This window comes from Eutrema salsugineum, unplaced genomic scaffold, assembly GCF_000478725.1.
Source record: "Eutrema salsugineum unplaced genomic scaffold, Eutsalg1_0 scaffold_5, whole genome shotgun sequence".
Classification (NCBI taxonomy): Eukaryota; Viridiplantae; Streptophyta; class Magnoliopsida; order Brassicales; family Brassicaceae; genus Eutrema; species Eutrema salsugineum.
Genome location: NW_006256612.1, coordinates 3831226 through 3856549, shown reverse-complemented (window position 1 = coordinate 3856549; position 25324 = coordinate 3831226). Strand labels below are relative to the sequence as shown.

At 34.5% G+C, this 25324-nt stretch overlaps 5 protein-coding genes, 1 non-coding gene and 1 pseudogene across 6 annotated transcripts; 4 read left to right on the top strand and 3 right to left on the bottom strand.

The window, feature by feature from the left end:
- Positions 1 to 6666: 6666 nt before the first annotated feature.
- LOC18991977 (protein UNUSUAL FLORAL ORGANS) lies at positions 6667 to 7992 on the top strand. The gene has a single exon (XM_006415322.1). The coding sequence runs from the start codon at positions 6667 to 6669 to the stop codon at positions 7990 to 7992; it is 1326 nt and encodes a 441-aa protein (XP_006415385.1).
- A 116-nt stretch (positions 7993 to 8108) lies between these two features.
- LOC18991976 (GTP-binding protein ERG) lies at positions 8109 to 10647 on the bottom strand. Its single transcript, XM_006415321.2, has 7 exons — positions 10062 to 10647; positions 9723 to 9812; positions 9440 to 9585; positions 8934 to 9092; positions 8652 to 8826; positions 8422 to 8561; positions 8109 to 8330 (listed from the first exon to the last, which is right to left on the bottom strand). The coding sequence occupies exons 1-7, from the start codon at positions 10587 to 10589 to the stop codon at positions 8246 to 8248; spliced, it is 1323 nt and encodes a 440-aa protein (XP_006415384.1). The 5' UTR covers positions 10590 to 10647; the 3' UTR covers positions 8109 to 8245.
- A 413-nt stretch (positions 10648 to 11060) lies between these two features.
- LOC18991975 (protein SUPPRESSOR OF FRI 4) lies at positions 11061 to 14416 on the bottom strand. Its single transcript, XM_006415320.2, has 7 exons — positions 14049 to 14416; positions 13373 to 13473; positions 13019 to 13142; positions 12276 to 12664; positions 12040 to 12185; positions 11886 to 11939; positions 11061 to 11385 (listed from the first exon to the last, which is right to left on the bottom strand). Exons 1-7 carry the CDS (start codon positions 14240 to 14242, stop codon positions 11314 to 11316), a joined length of 1080 nt encoding a protein of 359 aa, XP_006415383.1. The 5' UTR covers positions 14243 to 14416; the 3' UTR covers positions 11061 to 11313.
- A 172-nt stretch (positions 14417 to 14588) lies between these two features.
- Positions 14589 to 14672, top strand: TRNAL-CAA. The gene has a single exon. It is a non-coding gene; the product is annotated as a tRNA-Leu (tRNA).
- Positions 14673 to 14865: 193 nt separating this feature from the next.
- Positions 14866 to 17156, bottom strand: LOC18991974 (protein OSB4, chloroplastic). Its single transcript, XM_006415318.2, has 7 exons — positions 16681 to 17156; positions 16174 to 16315; positions 15919 to 16015; positions 15720 to 15817; positions 15476 to 15620; positions 15298 to 15365; positions 14866 to 15209 (listed from the first exon to the last, which is right to left on the bottom strand). Exons 1-7 carry the CDS (start codon positions 17046 to 17048, stop codon positions 15084 to 15086), a joined length of 1044 nt encoding a protein of 347 aa, XP_006415381.1. The 5' UTR covers positions 17049 to 17156; the 3' UTR covers positions 14866 to 15083.
- A 110-nt stretch (positions 17157 to 17266) lies between these two features.
- Positions 17267 to 18917, top strand: LOC18991973 (thioredoxin O2, mitochondrial). Its single transcript, XM_006415317.2, has 7 exons — positions 17267 to 17450; positions 17540 to 17648; positions 17787 to 17852; positions 17959 to 18009; positions 18099 to 18178; positions 18440 to 18484; positions 18627 to 18917. The coding sequence occupies exons 1-7, from the start codon at positions 17421 to 17423 to the stop codon at positions 18723 to 18725; spliced, it is 480 nt and encodes a 159-aa protein (XP_006415380.1). The 5' UTR covers positions 17267 to 17420; the 3' UTR covers positions 18726 to 18917.
- Positions 18918 to 22314: 3397 nt separating this feature from the next.
- LOC18991972 lies at positions 22315 to 23826 on the top strand (annotated as a pseudogene).
- Positions 23827 to 25324: the final 1498 nt, after the last annotated feature.

Genomic DNA, 25324 nt, shown 5'->3' with positions numbered 1-25324 from the left:
GGGCCTCACGCACTGATGAGAAGAAACAAGAACTGGCCCTGCGTGTCTGTCAATATCCATGGAATCATTAGTACACAAACCAAAAGTCGGAGAATTTCAAAACAGGATGATTAATCTTACAGAGAGTCGCCTAACAAACAGATGCATTTTTGTCTCGATTAGGGTTTTTTCTTAGTTGCAACTTGAATCACACGTTTAGGGTTTTCCTTTTACCTTTTAACGAGCAGCAGATTGGGATTTTCTCCACAGAGCGTAAATTGGGCCGGCCGGCCCTTACGCAGAGCAAGAGGAAGCAAGTGCTTTAAAACAAGTTTTCAAGCTCTTATTAAGCTCGACAAGAACTGAAGAACGAGTCAAACTCATATGCAAAAACGAGATCCTACAGCCTTGTTTTCAGTTCGTATGCAAGTACCCCAGCCTACGGTTTTAACTTGTTCGCTCATGAACAAGTTCTATTCTAAGTCAAGAACAAGCTCAAAACCATATGGAGAACGGTTTCTCAGATCCTGCCTTAAGTCTTCAAAGGGCGGTTTACAAACTCATTTTAAACTCATCAGACATCAAGCTCAACATAAACAAGAAGAAAAGCAGCTCGCAAGATTGGCTATTTGTGGATGTCAAAAAAAAAAAAAGATTGGCCATTTGTGGAAAACATCAGTCACGGTTCGTTTAAAAAAAAAGGGGGAGGAGTCGGGGCTCATTATCTTGCTGTCCTCATTTCCTAGTATCCAGAAGAAAAGTTTGAAGATTTCATGATGAGATCAACATAAAATCTGCAGCTTCGCAAACATAGAACCCCCAAAACTAGAGCTCTGACTTGGTCAATTTCACGATAACATCCCCTAGTTGACAAATCTACTTCTAAAAGAGCCCAAGATCGCGAAGAAACAAGTCTTTCGACAACGAACGCTACAGCATGGTTACCAGGACTCATAAAGATTTACAAAGGATCTTGTCAAGAACAAGTCGGTGAAATATGGACGGCGAAGCATGGAACCCCATAGCTTCGACACGCAACGAAACCTCACGGTTGACTTGAAAGGCAATCTTGAGAGTATCTCGGGAACGAGATCAGATGGGAGTGAATCTGAATCTTCTCTTCTTTTCATGATCGATGCATGTATTTGCTGTGATCAGAAGGAGAAAGAGATATATGCAAGAAAGTGGTTTTTTTTATGTGTGTTTTGCCTGCCTTAAATGAAATCAAGTCCTAGAACAGTTCAAATCTTTACCTTTGGTGGGTTAGACTGAAGTTTCTTCATCTTTTTCTGCTCTTGACTTAACATGATACAGATATGGCTTCTGCAACAAGCTATCGTCCTCGTTTTAAAGGTTCCAGCTTGAAATTTGGTTCTATTGCCTTTTCTGTTTTTCAATTTTTATTTTGTGAGTTAATCTTTGTCTTTCTTATAAAGTCATAGTTAGTGAAGGAGGGAACTTGCAGCTAAACAGAGCTTATGAGTTTCTTCAAAAAGGTTTAGAGAAAAGAAAACAAGGAGGAGCAAACTTTCCAAAAAAAAAATTTTTATCAAGATTTGAGTGTTTGTTGAGTTTATTTTAAGTAAAATCATAATTCATCAAGATTTATTTTGTTGAGTTTATTTTAAGTAAAATCATAATTCATCAAGATTTGTTTTTGTTGAGTTTATTTAAGTAAAATCATAATTCTTTCATTATTGTTGTTGAAGTGGCTAAATAATGAAGCATTCCAGGGTTCAATCGTTTCTATGTTGGTGGAGATTCTTACACCGGTATATGATTGTTCCATTGTTTCAACAGATATTTAAACAAGAATGTACAAAGAGCGCTTCATGTGGTGAATGTATGCCACAATTTCTACATACATATATATATATATACATTAATACATATATACATACATTCATCTTCTTATAAGAATGCATGTCAAATCTCTAAATTTATATACAAGGAAGTATAATGGGTAAGATGCAAAGGTTGGTTTTTTTATTATTAAATAGATCTGATCATATGACACATGATTTCATTTTGTAGATAATTTTTTTAATCAGCACATATCATAAATTTATGGGTTAATTTGCAAAATAACCTCACTGTAACACTAATTATATAAATATCCATAATATGGTTTAAGAAAATATGTTTTTTTTTTTTAAAAAATTATGTCTTCCGAGCAATTTGACTTAACTATTCTCTTGGTTCTTCACTTGGCACTATTTTGTAAAATCATGTGTCAGTAAATAAAATTATGTGATTGTGTATCATAGATAAAACAACGTGGTATCATATAAGAAAACGTGTCAACGAATATTTTAGCATAGTAATATTGTGGTATTTGTTCTTTTTATCACCTGCGAAATTATTAATTTTGGTGGCGAGAAAATTGTAATTTTATTACACCCACGCACTTAAGTTTCTTTACCTAAACTTAAAAAGATCTATGATGGCCATTATCTAACTATACTTTGCTGATAAGTACGGTTATTCTGTGTTCCCTAAATTTATTAGAGTGTAGTTTTAAAGGGAAACACTCGTTTAATTATCTTGACCAAAAAAAAACTCGTTTTAATTATATATATATATATATATATATATATATATATGTGTGTTTTCATTATATATATAATAGATTGGTAGGATGTTATTATTTAATAATTTCGAAAATGGAGTAATCATTTATAATTTGACTCCCATTTAGAAACTTCTGGTACAACCCTGTATTTACCCTTGAATACATGATATGTATACCTTTATTTTTACATGATAAGATTTCATCTACCCAAAGTAAAAAGGGTTAACGGACTTACTGATCTAGGTGAAAGTTAAATTGAAGTGTCAAAAGGTGAATAACAAAATAAGGTTTGCTTGAAGATTGAAGACAACCCGAAATTTCCAAGTTCAAAAAAGTTTTTAACCTTTTTCCATATATGGCGTTTTCTTGAAGGTTAATATTTACTTAGAGTTCTAGAATTTGATATATCTACAATTATTTTACACCCCTCTTTTCCATAGATTTTAGGGCTAGAGAGAATTTTAATGAACAGACAATAAATGCATACTCGTACGTGAAGTGGGTAGTATAAAATCGCATTTTGAATATTTTGGTTTCTCTTTTTTCTTTTCGAATTCATTGTGTTTAATTAGTTTTTTTTGTTCAACCGTGTTTAATTAGTTTAAGTATCATTTTTTTTTACTTAAGAAGTTACCCAAATATAAAGAAATAAGAAAAAAACTTCAGACAACAAGGATTATGTTTTTAAAATAGATATTCTTAATTATTTGAATAAATATAAATAAAATATCAAAATTCCTGTATAGGCAAAATATATAGATCATTAGCAACCAAAAAACAAAGTTTCCTAGGCCGGAAATTTATGTCTACTACTATAACTCATATCATGCATACTACGTAGCAAATAACACATGTGTGTAAAATAACACCGACAATAGCTGGACTGAAAATTCAAATTAATTAATATTTCCTTCAATATCTTTTTACTTAAGCAATATATAAACGCTACATTCTACCGGCTTAATTAATAATAACAGTATTGTGGGTACGACACTTGTAAGCGTGATTTAAAGTTTAAAAACTAGTTGGGAAATGGGAAGAGAGATGATTTGACAAAAACAAGACACTGTTTGATTTCAGAGACTTCCTTTAACATCAAAACACAAACAAAAGCGAAGCCTCTTGAGTTACTTCAAATAGAGAATATTATTACTCTTTTGCGACTTGTCAGCTTCAGATATTCTCACCTTGTATATATTGTTTTCACGGTAAACAATGCCTTAATTAAGAAACCCTGATTGGACTTTTGAGCTGACTCTACTTCTTCACTTTTTCTACCTCTTTATTTTTCAGTCATCATATCTCTCTAACCCTAATCAGATTTAGGCTATGAATGGTAACAGCGTGCGGGACAGATTTCGCAAATCCGCTTTTATGTTATCATTCATCAAAAACTATTGTAACTGTGGTGCGTTTTTCTATTTTTATTAAAAAGATGAATAGTAGAAGTGCGATTTTAGTTTTATGAAGAAAAAATGAAATTTGTATGGAATAGTAATTACGCTAGGTTTTTGATGCGGTTCTGTTTTCATGTGCGGTTTTCTATATTACAACTGAAATTTATTATAAATATTAATATACTAACTATATTTATAAAAATTATGTTAAAATTTTAAGAATAACAAAAACTTTAAAAATTATAAAAAAAATTATGAAATTAATTAAATGGATCAATACAGTTTTTTTTTTTAAAAAATATGTTTAGACCATTTCTAATTTATAATTTTACTAATATTTTTAATATATTTGTTTTGGCAATATCTATCATATTGCATATATGTTGTTTTTCATTAATTAAATAATATTTTACATCACTTATTTTGTATTAAACGTAAATAGTTTTTTCGTACGTATCGCGGTTGAATTTCTCTCGTACATACCGCAGTTGAATTTCTCCTGCACGTACCGCAGTTGAATTCTCCTGGACGTACCGCAGTTGAATTCTCCCGCACGTACCGCAGTTGAACCTTACCGCACTTTAAAACCACTTTTCCCGCACAACCAAATACGCCGTTACCATTCGGACCCTTAATGTATTACAGTTCCTTTTTCTTTGTGTAGTCTGAATATCATTTTCACACATAATTGTAATTAGCAGGGGTTCATAAGAATTTTACAGGGTTAGAGTCTTAAGTTATTTACCTTTTTTGCAAGGAAATGTTATTTCCTATTCTAAACATCACATAAAGGTAACATCTACTTCTGCTAGAACCTTATGAGCAAATTGTTCGATCACATCGTAAGAATGTTAAATGTATCTTAACTCTTGAAGAGTATTCGTCTTTTTTCTAATTCTCATTTTTCTTCTTAAATGTTTTTTATGTTTAGAAACTACGTTTGTTGAATGTTACATATTTTCCACTTTTCTTTGAACTTTAATTACTGGATTGTATTAGATCTTGTAATATATGTTTAACTTTCGTTTCAAATCCGAATATATATAAGGTATCCTCCAACAAAAATCATTAATGTAAGGGTCCGAACCATATATATTATTTTTCATACATGTCGTAACAATTGACTAATTTCGATTTCTAAGATATTTGAGAATTATCTATTCTCTTTATAATAAAAACAGATTTATAAACAAAGAAAGTGTTCTAATTGGTTTGTTTGGACACGTAAAAGAAATCTGAAATAATATGCTCTTCAATCTCTGGTACTCTCTGATTTGATCTCCAATGAGTACAATTTGTCTGGCCTTTATCAAAATAAAAGTTAATAAACAAATTTAATAAGAGAAGCGTGCATGTAGATTGCAAAAAAATTAAAAAAATATATATATTAGAATTGAAATGAAAAGAAGATGAAGATGTGATCAAATGGGAAAAGTATTGGAGTAGTCTCTGAATTAATAATGTCGATGCTGGGCATTGACAAGATAACTCTGAAGCTCTCTCAACTTTAAGAACCATCACTTCCTCTGCCACCATTTTCACGTTTACCCACACACACATATACAAACAAAAATTTGTTAGTCAATTAATATCAACAAACTATGGTTATAACAACGCTTTTGGATAGTTGTGCTTGTTGAAGTTTGGTTTAGTTAATACAGTTAATTATTGTGATACAAGTATATCAAATGATGATAAACTAGTGATTCTCATTTGTGCAGGCATTGTCCTGTTCGTATAACTTAGAAATCGATTTTCTGTAAACATGTAATTATTTAACTGTTCTTATTTGATCAGTCAAAAAATGTCACGCTTTAAATCTATTTTAAAATTCTATGAGTAGATTAGTTAAATTATAAATCCAGAAAGATTAAGGGGATGGTAAAAACTTGAATTACCTTTGTTTAAAAACACTAGTTTGAATAATACTGAATACATTTGGTATACACACATTTGAAACATACTTTACAATTTATAATAAAAGAAATTCAAATTTCGTAACAAATTATTATTGTTTCGACTTAACCTCTTTTTGTCTTTCCATTTGACCGGTTTAGTTTTATACATTTTTAATGTTAATATACCAAACCTCAACCCGATTTTTACCTTTTCTTTTTGTAAACACATAAATAAAAAGAACTTACATAAGCTATCAACTTAAAAAAATAATTCACAATTCATCACATATTATATCATGAAAACTTTCAGAAACAAGAAGTTACTACTATACCTTTTAAACAATAAAGAAATACGTTATTTATCTATTTATTTTGGGTTTGATTATACTTATATATATATATATATATATATGTAATGAACGTTTTCTTTTACCTTTGTTTTTACTTTTACCATCTTTCATTTACCTATGTTTAAATATCAGTTGTTCTTTTATATATGCCACTTTACTCTGTTCAAGTCCAGAACATATCAAAAACCCATGCAAGAAGTAGAGAAAGAGCAGAGAGAACAACTTTATCTCCTATTTGTTACCTTTTTCTTCAAAAGCTATACATATGATCTTTGCCTCTTTTCCAACAATGGGTTTTGCATAACTTTTTTTTTGCATAACTTTCACAAAAACCTTCCTCAAAAATCATAAAAATTAATTCTCCCTTCTCCCAACACAAGAACAAAACTCCAAATCCATTTCAGACAAAGAAAAATCCAAAACCCTTTTCACCAAATCTTTCATAAATACTTTAAAGCCTAAACAACAAAATGGATACAAATGTGTTCATTAATAACCCATCTTTAACCTTACCTTTCTCTTACACCTTCACAAGTAGCAGCAACAGTAGCACAACGACAAGCACAACCACAGATTCAAGCTCCGGTCAATGGATGGACGGTCGGATTTGGAGCAAGCTACCTCCTACGCTTCTTGACCGTATCATCGCTTTTCTTCCACCTCCGGCATTTTTCCGGTCACGTTGCGTCTGCAAGAGATTCTACGGTCTTCTTTTCTCCAGCGCTTTCCTCGAGACATATCTTCAACTACTTCCTCTTCGACACAACTGTTTCCTCTTCTTCAAACACAAAACTCTGAAAAGCTACATTTACAAAAGAGGAGGAACAAACGTTGATGATGATTCCAACAAAGCTGAAGGCTTTTTGTTTGATCCTAATGAAATCCGATGGTACCGTCTCTCTTTTGCATATATCCCTTCGGGGTTTTATCCTTCAGGATCATCAGGAGGGTTAGTGAGTTGGGTCTCTGAAGAAGCTGGTCTTAAAACCATTCTCTTATGTAACCCTCTTATTGGATCCGTGAGTCAGTTACCACCAATGTCAAGGCCAAGGCTTTTCCCTTCGATAGGTCTCTCAGTAACACCAACTTCCATTGATGTTACCGTCGCTGGAGACGATCTCATATCTCCTTACGCCGTGAAAAACCTTTCCTCGGAGAGTTTCCATGTCGATGCTGGCGGATTCTTCTCTCTTTGGGCGATGACTTCTTCTTTGCCAAGGCTTTGTAGCTTGGAATCTGGTAAGATGGTTTACGTGCAAGGCAAGTTTTACTGTATGAACTACAGCCCTTTTAGCGTTTTGTCCTATGAGGTTACCGGAAACCGGTGGATCAAGATTCAAGCTCCGATGAGGAGGTTTCTCCGATCTCCAAGCTTGTTAGAGAGCAAAGGAAAGCTTGTTCTCGTAGCAGCCGTTGAGAAAAGCAAGCTTAACGTTCCCAAAAGCCTTAGGCTTTGGAGTTTGCAACAAGATAACGCCACGTGGGTTGAGATCGAACGGATGCCTCAGCCACTCTACACACAGTTCGCAGCGGAAGAAGGCGGAAAAGGATTCGAGTGTGTCGGAAATCAAGAGTTTGTAATGATTGTGTTAAGAAGGACTTCACTGCAGTTGCTGTTTGATATGGTGAGAAAAAGTTGGTTGTGGGTCCCACCGTGTTCTTACTCCGGCGGCAATGTCGGCGGTGGTGGTTCAGACGGAGAGGTGCTGCAGGGTTTTGCATATGACCCGGTGCTTACTACGCCGGTGGTTAGTCTTCTTGATCAGTTAACACTTCCATTTCCTGGAGCCTGTTAGTTTTCAGACTTATAGTTGAGAGACTACGTGTCGTTTAAACTTCTGGTGTTAAGAATGCTTGTTGTGTTTTTGTCCAAAACTCTGTTGCTTTGTCTTATTATTGTGATCCTGTCTGGTTTGTAGTAAAGTTTATATTTCTAATGTCAATGTCTAATCTTTGACAACACCATATACAAACAGATATCGAATCGTGTACAAACCCAATCCTAAATCCGTCGAAACACAAAAAAACTATTGTCTTCGGAGAACGGTTTCACTTGAGCAATACCTTGAGAATGAGATGAACTTTTCGGTTCATTATTCTCCTGAGTTCTTCATTGGCCTCCATTCCAATCCTCCTGCAAAAGTAGCATCGGTCACAAAAATATCAGTCACGAGATTAGTCAAAGAGTGGATTTTGAACCAGCCTGTGATCTTATTTGCTCTTACCCGATCTTGGACCCGCCCTTGCCCACAAGAATCTTGCGTTGGCTAAGTTTAGGAGTGATGAGATGCTGTTCGATCCTCAGAGACCCGTCTCGCTGCTCTCTCCAGTCCACTAGCCGGTGCTCCACGCCATACGGGACTTCCTATAATATGTTTTGAATCGTGTAATTTGTCATCTTGGAATAGGCGGAAACGAATGCATAAGATTATGCAAGTATAGGTTATATAATTACTTGATGAACATGGTCTAGTAATCTCTCTCTAACAACTTCAAGAGAGATGTTCTTCATGACTTCTTCACTCATGGTGAATGCATCTTCTTCCCATGGCTTTTTTACTGCCTGATCCATTAAATATTGGCTAAGATCTTTAACTCCAGATCCCTTAAGTCCTGATATCATGAAGTACCTAGAACACCAAACAGAACAGAAAAACCATCATTTTTTTTCAGTTGCAATTCAAGAGACTTCCCTGTTCGTTTTTATTAAACAGAGTCAGGTGTATATCTTATCTACCTTTCATATGCCGGAAGATCTTGGAACTCCTCAGCAACTTTCAACAGATCTTTCTTTTTCTCGACCAAATCAACTTTGTTCATACATAAAATGCGCTTTTGTTTTGGGTTTGCTTCCTCTCCCATGTATCTGATCAAGCGTACCACTCTTGAATCCGGACTATATCAATCAAATAGAAAATAGACTTCACAAACTACGCAAAACTACAGTCATACAGTCCGGAATGTATCAATCAAACACCATCCAGAATTCAGAAACTACAAATTAAGTTTGAGGGAACTCTATTTCTTCTTGCCAATGCGCAAAACAAGTCCATTTAGTCATTTTTTAAAGAAAGAAATAGATGAGCGTTTCCATCGGTTTACGGTTCTCAAGCTTGATGCTAGTAAGCACACCACAAGAAGCACCACTTGATGCTCTTAACTAAACTACTCTAAGTTGCAAGATAGCATTGTCAAGAAAATACGTGGAAGCTGATAATGTACACAAACGAGCAAATGACTAACCACGTGAGATGCCTATGGACATCAAACATAACAATGAGTACATCAAATAGGTCAACCGAAGTCCAAGCGTTTTGCACACGAGACTTGATGTCTTTGTAACCATATCCGCTTTTCTTCAACATTAGACCCGGAGTATCGAAGAAACACTGCAAGGTTGTTTCCAAACACAAAATTAACTACTCTAAACTTCAAATGATCGTATTCAACACTAAAAATTCAATCTCAATACTTAAAAACCATAACGTGTGCTTTATATATGCAAAAGATATAAGAGAAAACTTACAACTTGTGTATCTCCTTTTGTCAATACTCCTAACACTTCATGGGTCGTCGTGTTGGTCTTCCGGGAAGCAGCAGCAACCTTTGTACCAACCTGCACACAAGCTTAAAAACCGTAAGCAAGATTCTCAACATAAGGACAAAATCACACTAAAAATCCAAAATTTAAGCAAACTTAGGATTCCAGAAGAGTCATTGGCAGCACATAAAGCCCAAATTCAACCAATAAAGAACGAATTTTTGCATAAACATATACACAATGACTCCTTTGATCAACAATTTAAATGTAAGAATGATTCTCAAAGACCAAGCAGAAATGTAAAAAAAGAGGAAACAATCGAACCATGAGATTAGTCAGGGAAGATTTTCCGGCGTTTGGTGGGCCGATGATTCCGACATTAAGCGACTTCTGATCTTCTTCTCTAACCTCACCTTCACCGAGTTCTTCATCAGCCGACTCAAGCGCCGCCTCCAATAGAGCCTTGGCGAGGATCCTAGACCTATCGATACTATCCTCTTCTTCTTCTTCTTCGGAACTCTCTTCTTCTGGGATTTTCAATTTACCTTTTTCGGTGGTCTCTTTCGGAAACAACTCTTTCTCTACTCTTGCCCTGTACCCTTTATCCCAATTGGGTTGCTTTGGCTTTTTCACTGAAGGGGAATCTTCGATTCCAGGGATTGGGTATTGACTGCTATCGAAAATGGAGTCGCTGATGGGTCCGTCTTCGTTGACGGAAGTGGGTTCGTCTAGATTCGGCTGCGCCGAGTAAAACCGGCGGAGAAAGTTGTGAGGCAGATGGGAGTTACTGCGAGGTGTCGTCGTAGTTCGTGAGATTGAAATTAGTACTCGTAGAGATCTAAAAGCTTTCATTTTAGCAACAATGGCGAAGTAGCAATCTCGCGCAAAGCTCAGATTTTTGACGAAATGTAACAGCAGAGGCCTCGAGGGTTTTAGAGGTTTACTTTACGACATTTTAGTTTTTTTTTCCTCTTTTTTTTGGGGAAAGCGAGCGGAAGTGGCGATAAAGTAATGAAATATTACAGATAGCCCCTTCTTTGTTTGACAATATCCATTTTACATCCCTAACTTTGAAATTGATAGATTAGTAGACATTCCACATTTTGAGTTTCAAATGAGCACTCGATACAAAAAAAAAAGATCAGTTAACTGAGATTTAACTTTGTATCAATGAAAATATAGATATTGGCGTCTTACATAGTTAACATGATGCAAGGATTTTGAGCGAATCTGTATACTGTATTTTATTTTATGTTAATTGATAGTAAATTCAGACGAAATAAGTGACTAAACTTCTTCCTCCAAGTCTCCAACGACAAAAAAAAAAAAAAAACTAAGCTTTTGAAAAGCATCCCTGAGGTCTCAAAAATAATGCAATGGGTAACTAACTCACCTGGCTAAATATTACAACAGATAGATATTAATGACTCAAAATCAGATCACAAATGCAGTTTCTGAAAATCTGAATAAATGTGAGTGAAGAGTTGGAACAAAAGCTCATCATCATCATCATCGCCTATCTTATAGATGATTCTTGAAAGCTTTCTTCGAGACACGTTTGGTGCCGTGCCAAACTCTAAAATGCCATCCGCCCAGCGAGCCTACTCTCTGAGATTCGTCTGTCTATGGCTGCATTTATCGAGTTCATCTGCAACAACAATTTCAAAAGGAACAAACTCGGTTCTGAGTAAGAAAGTTGGATGCTTTACATGAACGGGCAGCAAAGAGTTCTCTTTTTATATTCCCTGAGACAGTGATTCTGCAAACTTCGCAAAGTTAAGAATATAAAAGGAGCTGACCTGGGTTTGAAACCAAACCTGTTGAGTATGATCTTGTGGAACCAATCCCCACAATTTTTTTATTACAATACAAGAGAATGAGGAACATATATTGAAAAACGAGCAGTTACATACGTGATTTTCTTCACTACTTATCGCAAGCTACTATAGATACCATTCTAAATTCAATTACTACATGTCCTTCTCATACTCTAAGGGATTAAACTACAAACTGAATTTATAGAGGTACCTCTTAGCACAGAAACAATAGGATCTGAAATAAAAATAGCATAAATGAAGCCTACCGAATGGGTTAGACGTGCAAAGCAAACTCTCCTTAACTTTAAAAAAGGGTTAATTCAGAACTTACCTGGCTGGTTTCATCATGCACCTTGTATTTCGGTAAGGACATTCTTCTTTCCTCCTGCGGTTACAGAGATATATGTCAGATCGAAAAGCAATTGATTTCGTCAATGGCAATTCTTCAAACGACAGCAATATAAAAGACACAGGAGGAAACTAACCATAGACATCGCTTCATCATCCCATACAAGATAGACCTCATTAGGCTGAGAGCTAGGAGCTTTATTTGCAATTACAGGAGGTGGACCAATTGAAGGAACGCTGGTGTTTGGACCAGAGGCATACGAATGAGTATGCGTCCCACCCGCTGCGAAACAGCATAAAAGAGAGATTAAATTTTGACACGAAACAGATGAACCAAATGTAAGCAATCGATTCTAAGAACATAAGAATGAACCTGGAAAAGAATTGTTAGGCGGATATGCATTAACTGATCCTACGGTGGCATCCGCAGGAGACGGTTGCTGAGCCACGCCAACGGGAAGAGAAGCAGAAAATGGTGAAGGTTGAGAAGGAGTGCTGCTATTCACAACAGGGAACAGAGGTTGAGGAACCGACATTGCAGGTGATGATGAAGGAATTCCAGGAGGAGTAACTCCACTGACTACAGGAGATGACGTTGGCATAGTCATCCCCATACCATGAACAGGAAAAAGTGGTTGTGGTCGATAGCCTACATGGGCAGCTGGAGGAACTGCAGGATTTTGTGGATACCATTGTTGTGGACGGGGAGGAGGCATAGGCCATCCAGGACCAGGAGGACGCATAGGAGCACCGGGATAATACCTGTTGACACAATAACGATATGAGTTATACAAAATTTTAAGATAAGGAACTATTACAAGAAACTGTTTACTACGGCGCTCTTGTGGTCTTGAAGAGGAACAAAAGTAGTACAGTTCTGAGACAGAATTCTATCTTGGACAATCTCGAGAATGAACTAAGGAAACAAAGAACTATGGATAAAAGTGGCTTCAGTGCATCAAATTGTAGAACCAGGAAACCAATAAAACTAGCTAGAGAACAAAAGAAGAAATCTTTACCCATCATTTAGCAAGGATCAGAATGAACTAAAGAAAACAAAGACAACATCTAAATATTCTACAAGTCGGGGAAAGAGAAAGAATACAGAGTACATACATAGGTCGCACAGCACCAGGTACTTGTTGAGGTTGATATACCATTCCATATGGTCTAGGAACTGCACCACCAAGAGGGGCGGAAGGAATTTCAATTTTTGCAACTTTGGCTGGAGATTCTTCCTCTGCAGAAAACATAACTTCAGTTCAAAAGGTACCATATGCATTGTTGAGGCAGCACAATATATAGTATACAATTACTTCAAAAGAGCAAAAACTGCATGCAAAATAAAGACGAGTTTATGACCATTAGATGCAATAGATCCATAGCGCTTGATGAAGAAACCTTCTTGCGCTACTTCTCTTATACAATGGCTGATAAGTGATATTTAAACAATATAACTCAGCTCCTTACCATCTTCTCCGTAGTGAGCAGCCAAGACATCGGGTGGAATCCCTTGCATTCCGTATATTTCAATATCAGTTGAATCTCGACCATCCTTAGCATTAGGAACCCTAGTGGGAAAAATGAAAATATATTAAAGTTAGCAGTGTAATGGAATCAGAAGAAGTGGGAACTAAATAATTGTGCATCTCTGCAACCCCAAGGAATGAAACTAACAAGGGTTAATGTTTCCCTAAACCCTTCTTCTACCTTAGGTCTCCTCCAACTTGAATGACTTACTTAACCAAACGAAGCAAAGTAAGACCAAAAAAATCGAAACTTCAAATTCAGTATGCAAACACATTGAACAAAAGAATGTGTCCTAGGAAACCTACCAACCAAAAGAATGTTTCTCTCCAAAAATTTGCACACAGAGAAGCACAAATCAGGGCTTATGAACAAACTTGAACAAAATTAACCAAACCCATGAAAGAGCTAATGCAATAAAGATTCAAAATTTTCTAATTCCCAGTAAACATGCACATTCATCCGATTCAAACCATCAAACAAAAGTAGGTTCGGGCATTCAACAGAAACCGATCTCTAACACAAAATCATAGAGGCATCAATCCTGAGATCCAAATTAAGCTAACACACACACACACACACACAAAGGGATATGGAGGGATAAAGAAGAAGCGCATACTTTGTAACATTCTCTTTATGAACCTGGAGGACATGAATCACCATGCCGCTAGCTGTAGACAGCTTCTTGTGGCAGACATGGCATTTGAAGTGTTTGGCTTTCTGGTGCTGCACAAGAATCTTCTCGTCGTCGAACTCTCTGTCGCAGTAATAGCACCAAACCTTCTCCGTCGCTCTCTTCTTCTTCTTCCCCATCACTAGACCTTTCTCCTCACTCTGTGTTTAATTCACGATTGATCAGCGTAAGTCTCTCAAAAATCTATTGAAAACTTTCCCTCTCCAATTCTCGTTCTTTGTCTCCTTCCGCTTGCTAGGGTTTTTTGTATTCGCACAAAGCGTTTTCTCAATTTCTTCTGCGATCTCTCCAGATTCTGTGACGTTTTATTATTAATTATTTTCGGTTACTCTCTTTTGTATTTATAGAAAAAGGACCTTTCTTGTGTAATATTGTGTAAAATCCCTTAACTTTGGCAAATTGTATATTTCCGCCAACTATCAAAATGCATTTATAACTTTAATTTTGAAATAATTCGACGTAGTTGTCAGGATGGCCGAGTGGTCTAAGGCGCCAGACTCAAGTTCTGGTCTTCGAAAGAGGGCGTGGGTTCAAATCCCACTTCTGACATTTTCTTTTTATTTTTGCTTGATGGTGTATATTTTTAGTGATCGTTTTTTAGGAGTTTTCTTTTTTAAGTTCTGGTCTTCGAAAGTTTTCAATAGATTTTTGAGCGAATATTGTTTCCCTTGTATAAACGAATATTGTAATTTCACAATTGCTACTTATTGTTCTTCTCGATGATTGTTTTGTCGAGGATAAACTTTTTTCTTGATATATGAAACAACTCATAAGCTTTTAGCTTTTAATCACGGGATCAAAAGTTTTAAAACCAGAGAGACCAAAAAACAAGGATAAAAAAACCACCAAATTACACCAACCCTAACCGGATATTTTCAAAATGGATCTAACATAAATTTAGATATTTTTTACATATGTCCCAAAAAAATTAGAGTAAAAACATCTCTTGTTCTGTTCTTCTCAGTGGCTGTCACTTGTTTTGCTCTTTGGAGGAGGTAGTCTCTCTATCACCCAGCTTGGAGAATTACTTAGCCAGAGAACTACACCGGTTTCTTTGTGCTTAAAATCCGGAGATTTTGGATGTCTCTGCATTGATTTGAGTTATATAAATGATTACTTGGCTGCGGTAAATACATTGAAAAATGATTGATTAAAGGTAAGGCATTTTTTTTACCTTGCCCTCTCTATTGTCCCACCACTTATTCATGTTTTCCACCAAGTCCTTCCACGATTCCTCTCCGGCTTCACATGTTTTTACATAAGCAAGATTGTTATACAGAGAAGAAACAAAACATTCCAATTCGTAGAATACTAAAGAATTCATCGGTAAGAGAAACTATTTATTTACTTACCCTTTGGTTGTTTTGCGTATTTTGATCTAACGGGAACATCGAAATTCACGTCTTTAAGATTAGGCAATATATCACTGGGAGCGTTGTTAAGCCAAAGCGCTACACTGCCGTCTTTCTTCTTGAAATCAGGGTGTCTAGGATTTACCTGTACATAGAGGTATCAAGAAAAAAGTTAAACACTTTTGACAAATGTATCACCGGAATATATAGAACAAATTAAACTACTTCGAGAAATTTCAGTTACCGATCCACTCTGTTTTCTTTCGCGGTAATCACACCATTCTTCCGGTTTTTCAATAAGATCATACCAACAATCAAAATCTCTTCTTTTTTTAAGGCTTGCTAAGAATAAGAAGATGAATGTTCATGGTTAGCCATCGGTTTTAAATTGCCAAACCCGTAAAGGAAAAAAAGAAACAAGATTGATGCGCTTGAACACTTACCAGAATGCTTTAGCACATCTTCCTTTTGATCTGATGCTGGCAAAACTTTTGGTAGGGGTTTAGAACCCTGAATGTAGCGGAGATCACGAGCCATTACCTGATGTGAGAAGCAACAATGGAAACTTATAAACAACATAAAAATCCAAAATCCAATCTTTCAAGGAGTCACTCCAAAACTATAAGAAGCATGAGTTATAAAAAAATAGCTGATTACTCTTCTTTGTTTTCTTCAACGCGTAAAATTTAGATGCTTACATGAACATATGCTTGATCAGGCTTTGCTCCAGATACTTCGCTGACATCTACAAAAATCTGTCCGGTTATATAAACCCGATCGTTCTTCTTCAAATGACAGTTAGCAGTATGAGCTAAATCCCCTTCAAATATTACCGGAATCCTGATATTCACAGCGATCATAATAGAGTATAGAACATATCAATGAATCAATACAATATATCATTTCATCATAATAAAATCATTTCAACTTCAACTTCATAACAGCCAAAATCCAGCAAAACTCCTTCAAGCAGAATGCAGAAATGCATAAGCAAAAGAATCACATGAATCCAAAATAATTCTCACAGAAACTTAGTATTACCACAAGAACCAAATCTATGAGAAATCAATATCTCAGAGTAAAAAAAAATTCGAATTTCAAATTCATTGCATAAAAGTTAAAAGCTTCGATTTAGCCACAATTCTGAGTTCCAAAACCACAACAGACCAACAACATGCAAAAAAAAAAAAAAATCAAAATCTAACCAGAATTTATGAGTTGAATCCAAGTCCGACTCCGATTCGGAAGCAGAAGGAGGTCCATGCGTAATGACGGTGCCTGCCCAGAAACTTCCGTCGGGCTTAGCGTGGAATTGAATGGGTTGGTTCACGTACCCAATCAAATCAGCAGAGTTCGCGATTTTGGGTTGGTACGGTATCTCCGTCGGCCTCGGCCACTCCGGCGATTTTATTGACTCCGATTCCTCACTGCTGCTTCCTCCGCGAGTAAAGCTGCGGCTTTTCGTCGCGGAAAAGCTCGAATGACATTTCTGAGAGAGAACCCATGATTGTCTAGCCCTTGAATTCGAAAAAGGTCTTATTGATTTCGATAGAGATCTTGCAAGAAACTGCATTTTCGGCGAAAGATCGAGGTTTTTAGGGTTTATGGAGGTTTCTCTGGAGAGCTTTGACAGCGAAGAGTACGGTTTTTTTTAGCTTCTTTCGTTACAAAACGTTGTCTTTCGCGTCACAAAATCGCGTTTCCCGGCAAAAGAAGGTTTATAGTCTCGGAAACGTCGACGTTTCTTGAAAAATGTGGTTTTACGGGGCTAATTTAGAAATGGTAGAATTTGTGTGGGTCATTTTGTAATTTTCTTTTTGCTTAGTTCGTCGTGCGGCGGGAGAGAAACACTGGGAAAAATAAAAAGGAAAACCTGCAAATCGGATTTCGAAACCCTAAAAAATCGGCGAAAAGAGAGAAGCTTTGTGTTGATCTACTCGAGACGATGAAGAATAACTGGTCTATTTTACATCAGGTCTTATCTCTAACTCTCTCCGATTCTCGGCGCTGTGCAATTCCGTCCGATCCATGATTTATTATCCTCAAACTCGTTGTCTTTTGCAGATTGCGAGAAACTCCTTCATAGCTACATCCACAGTTTACGCTTCCACTGAATTCAACTTCTCAAACACTTCTCTTCCCGATCGAAGAAGCTTCTGTTTTGTAGCAGGAGGTAAATGGCTTAATTGTCGCCTTTTGTGTATAATTTCTGTCGATTTTGCATAGAAACATGATCGGGTTATTTGCTTATGCAGAGAAAAGACTTTTAATTTTATCCCCTGATCCCTGAAAAACTTGAAATTTTTTTTAGATAGATCCGGGCTTGTAGTGTTGAAATCGGAGAAGGACTTCAACAATGCACTGAGCAAAGCTCAAGGTAAGTAAATAAACACAATCATTGTGATTTCTTTGTTAACCACTTCACACTTGTAATGATTTGCTTAGTGTATGTATCTTCTTCTTGATGTATCCACTTTTTTCAGATGGATCTTTGCCTTCAGTTTTCTATTTCACTGCCGCCTGGTGTGGACCTTGTAAGTTAGCTCCCTGAAAGCAAGTTTGGTTTCATAATTGTAAGTCTTACAAGTAGCTTTATTAATTTGTGTTAGTGATTTGAGTTTAGGCAGGCTTATCGCTCCTGTAATATTGGAGCTCAGTAAGAAATATCCTGATGTAACAACATATAAGGTCGACATTGACGAGGTATGTTTGCATATATTTATATATCGATGTTCACTAGCATGACCTTTATAGGTTTCTACAAGGCAATCGTATGACTCAAATGAAAGTCTTAGGTATAAACAAAGATTGTTACACTCTGCTTACTGTAACTGGTTACTGATGTTACATCCTTAAACATGACATAAGTCACTGTTGAGACACATATATAAGCTCTTTCTTTGTTTCCCATCTTCTTCTAAGTATCAATGTAAGTTTCATTAAGCGTTTCTTGCATATTTGTAGGGCGGTCTATCAAATGCTCTTGGGAAGTTGAATGTCTCTGCTGTGGTAACATCCTCTGTTCCTTTGAAAGATTACTCTACATTCTAGGATCAAGCATGAATTAGTTTTGAATCTGTATGAGCTCTATACTGCTACCCAACTTTTTGAGATCCATCTAATGGTGCATTGCGATGATTAATGAATGTAGCCAACACTGCAATTCTTCAAAGGTGGCGTGAAGAAAGCAGAGATTGTAGGCGTAGATGTGGTGAAGCTGAGGAGTATCATGGATCATCTCTACAAGTGAGAGAGGCTCTGTGATTTCTTTTACCTTTTTTTTTGTTTATTTGTTGGTAACATCCTTTCTACTCTACTCTGCGCTAGAGAATTCACGAGAAATGATTACGATTACTAAAAGGAAACAAAAACTTGAGACTCACCAGCATTTATTTATCGATGTACATAATTTATGTGGTTTGATCAAAGAAGTTTTCATTGCTTTGAGTTGTGATTGTTTTGTGCGTTTGCTTTAAGTTTTGGGCTTCGCCAGATTATTCCATTCTCGTCATCTCGTGTTCCTGCAATTGATAAGGTGTTTTGGTCTCTGTTCGAGTTTCTTGGTTAATGAAATTATACAAACTGGATCAAAATAGAAAGTTGTTTTTAAATTTTTTTACTTTTCATGTAATGTTACTTTTAGTTTTTTTTTAAAAAAAGAAAAAAAATGGTAAAGTGTTTTAAATTTTTAATCAAGATTATCTTTTTAATTTAGTTTGATTACATTTTACTTGAATTTTTTTTTTTTTTCTAAGTTAGTTTTCTCGATTTGGTTTAATTGAAATATTAATACACTACTAAGAGCATCTCCAACCCAGACCTTTATTTTGAGGGTGACAAATCCCTAAAATGAAGGTTTGAGGGTGTATTGCTCCAATGGTAAAACCTCAAATCTATTTTTAAAAAAGTTTGTATTTTACATTATGGTCTTCAATGTTCATAATTATTAACTATAATGATTTCTATATAAATATAAAACATATATATATATAAAGAAAAATTTCATAATAACATAAAATTATATATAAAATAGAAAATAAAACACACACAAATCAAATTATAAAATTACATATATTTTTTTTTGGTTTATTTTGTGTAATATTTATGTTTTATATAGTTTTTAAAATCTTGTGTTGAATTACTTTGTGTGTTTTGATATTTTTTTATTATGTTTAATTATAAGAATGCTATGTAATATTTCTTTTTTATTGGTAATTTTAATTTTAAATTTTAAGTATTTATTTCGACCAAAAAAAAAATTAAGTATTTATTTGATTTTTATTAATGATATTTAAATTTATAATAATATATTTATATTTATAAGATATCTAATTATATTGATTAAAATGAAAAGAATAATAAAATGTAAGTTTATTGATAAGATATAAACTTGAAGGACTAAAAAATAAAGTAAACAGTGTTTTTTTAAGGGTCTGAATAGTGGATCCTCAAATTTGAGGTTTCACTATTCCAAACCTCAAATTTTGAGGGTTTGAGGGTTGGATTGGAGCACAAAAAACCTCAAATTTGAGGGTTTAAGGGCTGGGTTGGAAATGCTCTAAAAGCCAAAAAAAAATTAATTTAACTCTAATTCATTGCTGAATTTTTTTTGTAGTACTAGTAAATTAGGCCCATTGGATCAAACAGAGTCAGGCTCGTCTTAAGAAGGCTCATGTGAACTTGTCGATTAAAAAGGACACGAATTAGTAGGGACTTCGAATTTGCCTAAACCGAACCAAATTGAGCCGAAAAGGACACTTGTAAAAATTCGTAAGAGAAACAAAACAAAACAAAAATACAAAGACAGTTAAATAATGAGTAGGACCGGATTAGAAGGTTATAAAAAAAAAGAGTAGGACCGGATTTGACCGGTATAGTACACACTGTTTTTACAGCTTCATACGGAGACTAACAATCATTAATGAATGAGAACATATTATACACAAAACTCTTATTTCTATCCTTTTATTTTTGTACTTCTTCTCTTTGTATCCTAACACTACGATTGGATCGTACCAAAATATAGCAAGAACAAAAGGGAGTACAAAATTCGAGATTGATATAAATATTGGTATGTAAGTATATAGCATGAAATTTGGTTGGACATGCTTTAGATGGAATTGGACATGCTTTAGATGGAACACATGATAAAATTATGTACCAATTAGTCTCCAAAATATCATGTTTAATTTTTGTGGTTTTTTTTACCTTAGTCCCTTGGTGAAACTATACAAATTTGGGTGTTTTGGTCTCTGTTCGAGTTTCTTGGTTAATGAAATTATACAAAGTTGGGTTCATCTAAAGGAAGTAATATAAGTATCATTTCAAAATAATAATAATGGAAATGGAAAATAAATAATGAAATTGTAAATAAATGGGATCAGAGAGAGAGAGTAAGGTGGGGAATGGTCAAAGGAGAAGGACAATGATTTGGCCCTCTTTTGTTTCTTCGTACTTTTTTTTATCTCAGTCTCCTTTCATTTTCCAAATCTCATCCCTAAAATTTTCTTTTTTTTTGCTATTCATAGCAAAAACACAATCCATATTTATGCTTAACACAGAATATGATAACTAAAAAAGTATGTGATGAAAGTTCTATACAATTACGTGATTACTATTTGTGAAGCTGCAATACGTCTAATCCAAAAAGTTGAATTCCTTAACTTTTGAGTAGTTTGGTGAAGCTGCAATACTAATCCAAAGAGTTATAATGATCTTTTAGTTCGGTGAAATACTGATGAGTGAACATATATACGCTAAGAAAAGTTGACAACTTACGATTACTGCAAAAAGCTACTACGTATATGTGTCAAAATGTTCTATTTGGTTCAATTAGTGTGTACGTCTTTTCCTTTATATATAATATAATATAATATTAACACAATTAAGATTGAAGATACCATCCTATGTGTTGTCATATCAAATAAGATTATGTCATTCCACAAATATATTTGATAAAATAGTTATACACTCAGTTTGTCATCTACTTGATTGTGATAATACTTATTCAAGGGTTTGTGATGGAAATGAATAGGATGTTATGAAATTTTTGTATATCCAAATCTTAATTACACAAGTGTATGAATTTGGATATGTGGGTTTTTAAAATCTCGAGTTTAGATATTTACAGAAACTCAAGACTAAATATGCTAAAAAATAATTTAAAAGATATTTTAAAATCTAAATAAAAATTATATTAATTAAAATTTTAATGCAATCAATATTTATCATATTCTTTTGTTGATAACAAATTAGTTCCATTACTCGAAACTTTAAATGAAGATATACAAATCCAAATTTTTCAGATATCCAGATTTTGAGTTGGATCTCATTAGATAATAATTTTGTCTTTATACACATTTATTCACGTACTACCGGATGAAATGTATGTGATTAAGATAATTATAAATTAATTAATAGATTTTTCGAAGAATACTGTCACATTACTTAATTTTCTTTAAAAACAATCCATCAAAATTAACTGTTTTTAGTCAATTAAGTTAAAAAGATATGTTGAAGAATTTCTTTAATCTAACTGCAGTTTCTGATAATTACTTCAAGAACACTGTCAATATTTGAACCTTTAAACTCTATAATCAAGAAGACAAAACAAGATCGGTAGGAGGTCCTAAGAGCATCATTAACGCAGAGATTTTGGTCGTTTCTAACAGAAACTAATTATTAAAAAAATGGGTCAGCGTCTCTCATTTGACAAAAACGTCTCTTATTTGGCGACTTGTAGAGACGTTTCTACCTTACACGTGGCAGGGTTTAGTTGGCTAAAGGAAATGGAAAAAAAAAAACTGTGTATTTTCATTTCATTTTCTCCCATTTTCCTTTCTTCTCCCACGAAAAAGATTGAAATCGTTTGGTCTCTGCAACTTCTCCGATCGATTTTCCAACGGTTCGCGATTTGTCTCTGCAGGTTCTCCGAAATCGACGACGTTTGGGAAGGCTTTCAAATAAGTATTATGAACCCTAATCTCCTCTCTCATTTGTTTTATATTTTTCGATAAATCTCTGATGCCTCTTATCTGTTCATACGAAAATCTCTGCTAAGAATGTTTTCTATTTTTTGTATGTGTGTGTTTTAATTTTGTTTATCGGTGGTTAGTTACTATTTTTGGCTTTGTTTCAGCGGCTCAACATTGGATTGATTTTGTAAACTTGAGATTTCATTTAGATATGTATAACCTTAGTAGAATCACTAGACATCTATCCTCGGGTTTCACTCAGGGAAATCAGGGTCTGATGGATTCGAAGGCGATGATAATGGATGGGATATTCCAACGGGAGGATCATTCGGCGACACAGAATCTGATGATCTTGATTGGGACGTTAAATCGATGTGGTCGTTTGGTCTGACTAAGGAGCATTTCAATGGTGTCTCTGTTCTGCATCAGAAGAACACCGCTTCTGATTCAGGCGATGTAATGAGCAGATTGGGTCCTAAAGAAGTCTCAATGGTTAACGAAATGAAAGAGTATGATGATTTGATCAAAGAGATTGAGCAAGATAATAGCCATAGCAGAGCTTTTGTTGATGGGATCAAACAGAGAATGATGGAGATGAGTGTGTTGTTGAAGCAAGTCAAGGAGCCTGCAGCTAGAAGGTCTTATATCAAGGACTCTGAGAAGATTGAGATGTACAGATTGCACAAAGAGAATCCTGAGGTGTACACCGTTGAGAGGCTTGCTAAGGATTATAGGAGAAGATGAAGAAGAAGAGAGGAAGCTTGGTCGTCCCTTGGATGATTCAGTCGAGCGTTTGCTTGATGAGTGTCCTGAGTAAGTGCTTTGATAATATATCCTACTTGAGTTCGCAGATTCAAGTCAACTAATATTTGTAATTCATGCAGGTTCTTCATTTCGCATGACCGAGAATTCCATGTGGCATCACTTAACTACAAAATTATTTCGGAGGTTTGAGTTCAACAAAATGAAAGTAAGTCCCTTTCTTTTGAGTATGCATTGACTTAGTAAAGTAAACCATACGACATTTGGTCTACTGAGACATTTTCCCCTGCTTATGTTAATTATCAAGTGATCTTCTTTTTCCCACCTTGAGTATGCTAGAGTTTCTCGGTAATTCTCATACAAGGAATAAAAGTAATGATGACATTGCTTTGTGTTTTTGTTAAAATGTTAAACCTTCTTTGATCATTTCTCCTAGCTTGATGATAATAAAACACTCTTCCTCTGTTTTGTTCTTTAAACCTGCAGTGGAGAGGAGAAGTGAAGTGCCACAAGTATAGCAGACGACGTTCATCGGGGCTTGCAGCCATAGAGACAAAGCATCTCGACTAACAAAAAAGACAAAAAGACCTGGTCTCAAAAATATTAAAGGGCTTTGCAAAAAAAAATATCGACTAACAAGAGTTTTGCATCTCGTAAAAATCTTGCCCATTTTGCAAAAAATCTATTACTCTCTCAAAACATACAACTCCATAAATCTTTTATGTGTTGTCAATGGAAATTCAATATTCAGGGTTTAAAAAATGTAAAATATAAAAATCTAATCTACATACTAAACTAATCTACATAGACAGAAATTTGGATTAACTCAATATAATATTTCAGTATTTATGAAAAATTGTATGTTTTATTTGTTTTAATTTAAATGTATTACATGTATTTTAATCAAATAAATTTTACTTATTAATAATACATATTTCATTAACTTTATTAAAAAAAAAAATTCCAAGAGACTCATTTCAGTCTCTACCATTGCACTGTCTAAAAATTAGGGTCTCTAAAAACAGTTTCTAATTCAAATTTATGCTCAAATAATATTAAACTAATGAATAAAAGACCTATATGGGTCTCTGCATTAATGATGCTCTAAGAGGCCAAAAGGACTGACAAGTGTTTTCAATAATGAGAGTGATCTTTTGGAGCAGTGAGTCAGATCCATCAAATGGAGAGGACTATTCTCTCTCTTCTCTCAATCTCAATCTCAAAGAAGGTCCCATCTAAAGAAAGGCTAATAGATTGCCAGATGCTGCAGGGAGTAAATTGGCCAGCTAGTTTTTCTTTCTATGGCCTCTCTGCACCACCACCACCTTCATCATTTTCAACCCTCTATTTTTTTTTCTTCATAATATTACTATTGTTATTATTATTTACCTCAATAAAAATAAGAAAACCTAGTTCTTACAATGACTTATGGGATATTTATATAACGATTTTACTTTCTGAAGAAAATTCTTATGGAAATATCAACTTTTTATTTTTGTTTAAATCTGAAATTAGTGTTCTTTTTGTTTCAAAACATCTATGTTTTGAAGTTTTTTTTTAAAAAAAAAATATAAGATATTTTCAAAATTTAACGCAAAAGTATACATTTTTTTAATTCAAAAAATTCAATAGCAAAGATCTAATTCATTTCACTCTCATCAGCTACCAAAAAAATTTTGATTATCTTTTTAGTAAATGATGTTTTTGTCTAAAATTATAAAAAAAAATGTGTACTTTTAATATAGATATTTTATGTTTTGAAATATATGAACTAATTAACAAAAATTTATTATTTATAAAGAAAGGAAAAATTAGAATTTTTGAAAGTATAGCATAACTATATGTTAAAAAAGCACAGTTGGTTTGATAAACTAAAATCGAAAGAAAGCACAAATGATCTTCTAACGCATGGATCTTGGTGTTTTTTCCTGTTGATGCCATACACAAGGTCAGAATTTGATTGTTGATTTCTTCAATAAATCTCATGGATGAAGTGAATAAGATAGTAAGAAGGATGTTGATGACGGTTTTTGTAGTTATATATGTTTATAAATTCAAATAGATATTTTCTTACAGAATTAAAGTATTTGATTTTAAATTTTTTGTGGTTTTA

Coding starts and splice junctions, on each gene's coding strand:
- LOC18991973 (XM_006415317.2), top strand. CDS start 17,421: ATGAAGAATAACTGGTCTATTTTACATCAG. Junction 17,649..17,786: donor CTTCTGTTTTGTAGCAGGAG/GTAAATGGCTTA, acceptor AATTTTTTTTAG/ATAGATCCGGGCTTGTAGTG. Junction 18,010..18,098: donor TGCCGCCTGGTGTGGACCTT/GTAAGTTAGCTC, acceptor ATTTGAGTTTAG/GCAGGCTTATCGCTCCTGTA.
- LOC18991975 (XM_006415320.2), bottom strand. CDS start 14,242: ATGGGGAAGAAGAAGAAGAGAGCGACGGAGAAGGTTTGGTGCTATTAC. Junction 13,143..13,372: donor TGCTCACTACGGAGAAGATG/GTAAGGAGCTGA, acceptor TGTTTTCTGCAG/AGGAAGAATCTCCAGCCAAA. Junction 11,386..11,885: donor TGCATGATGAAACCAGCCAG/GTAAGTTCTGAA, acceptor TTGTTGTTGCAG/ATGAACTCGATAAATGCAGC.
- LOC18991977 (XM_006415322.1), top strand. CDS start 6,667: ATGGATACAAATGTGTTCATTAATAACCCATCTTTAACCTTACCTTTC.
- LOC18991974 (XM_006415318.2), bottom strand. CDS start 17,048: ATGCAGTTTCTTGCAAGATCTCTATCGAAATCAATAAGACCTTTTTCG. Junction 16,016..16,173: donor CTGATCAAGCATATGTTCAT/GTAAGCATCTAA, acceptor TTCTCACATCAG/GTAATGGCTCGTGATCTCCG. Junction 15,210..15,297: donor GGGACAATAGAGAGGGCAAG/GTAAAAAAAATG, acceptor AAATCAATGCAG/AGACATCCAAAATCTCCGGA.
- LOC18991976 (XM_006415321.2), bottom strand. CDS start 10,589: ATGAAAGCTTTTAGATCTCTACGAGTACTAATTTCAATCTCACGAACT. Junction 9,813..10,061: donor CTTCCCTGACTAATCTCATG/GTTCGATTGTTT, acceptor GCTTGTGTGCAG/GTTGGTACAAAGGTTGCTGC. Junction 8,827..8,933: donor GATCTTCCGGCATATGAAAG/GTAGATAAGATA, acceptor TTGGTGTTCTAG/GTACTTCATGATATCAGGAC.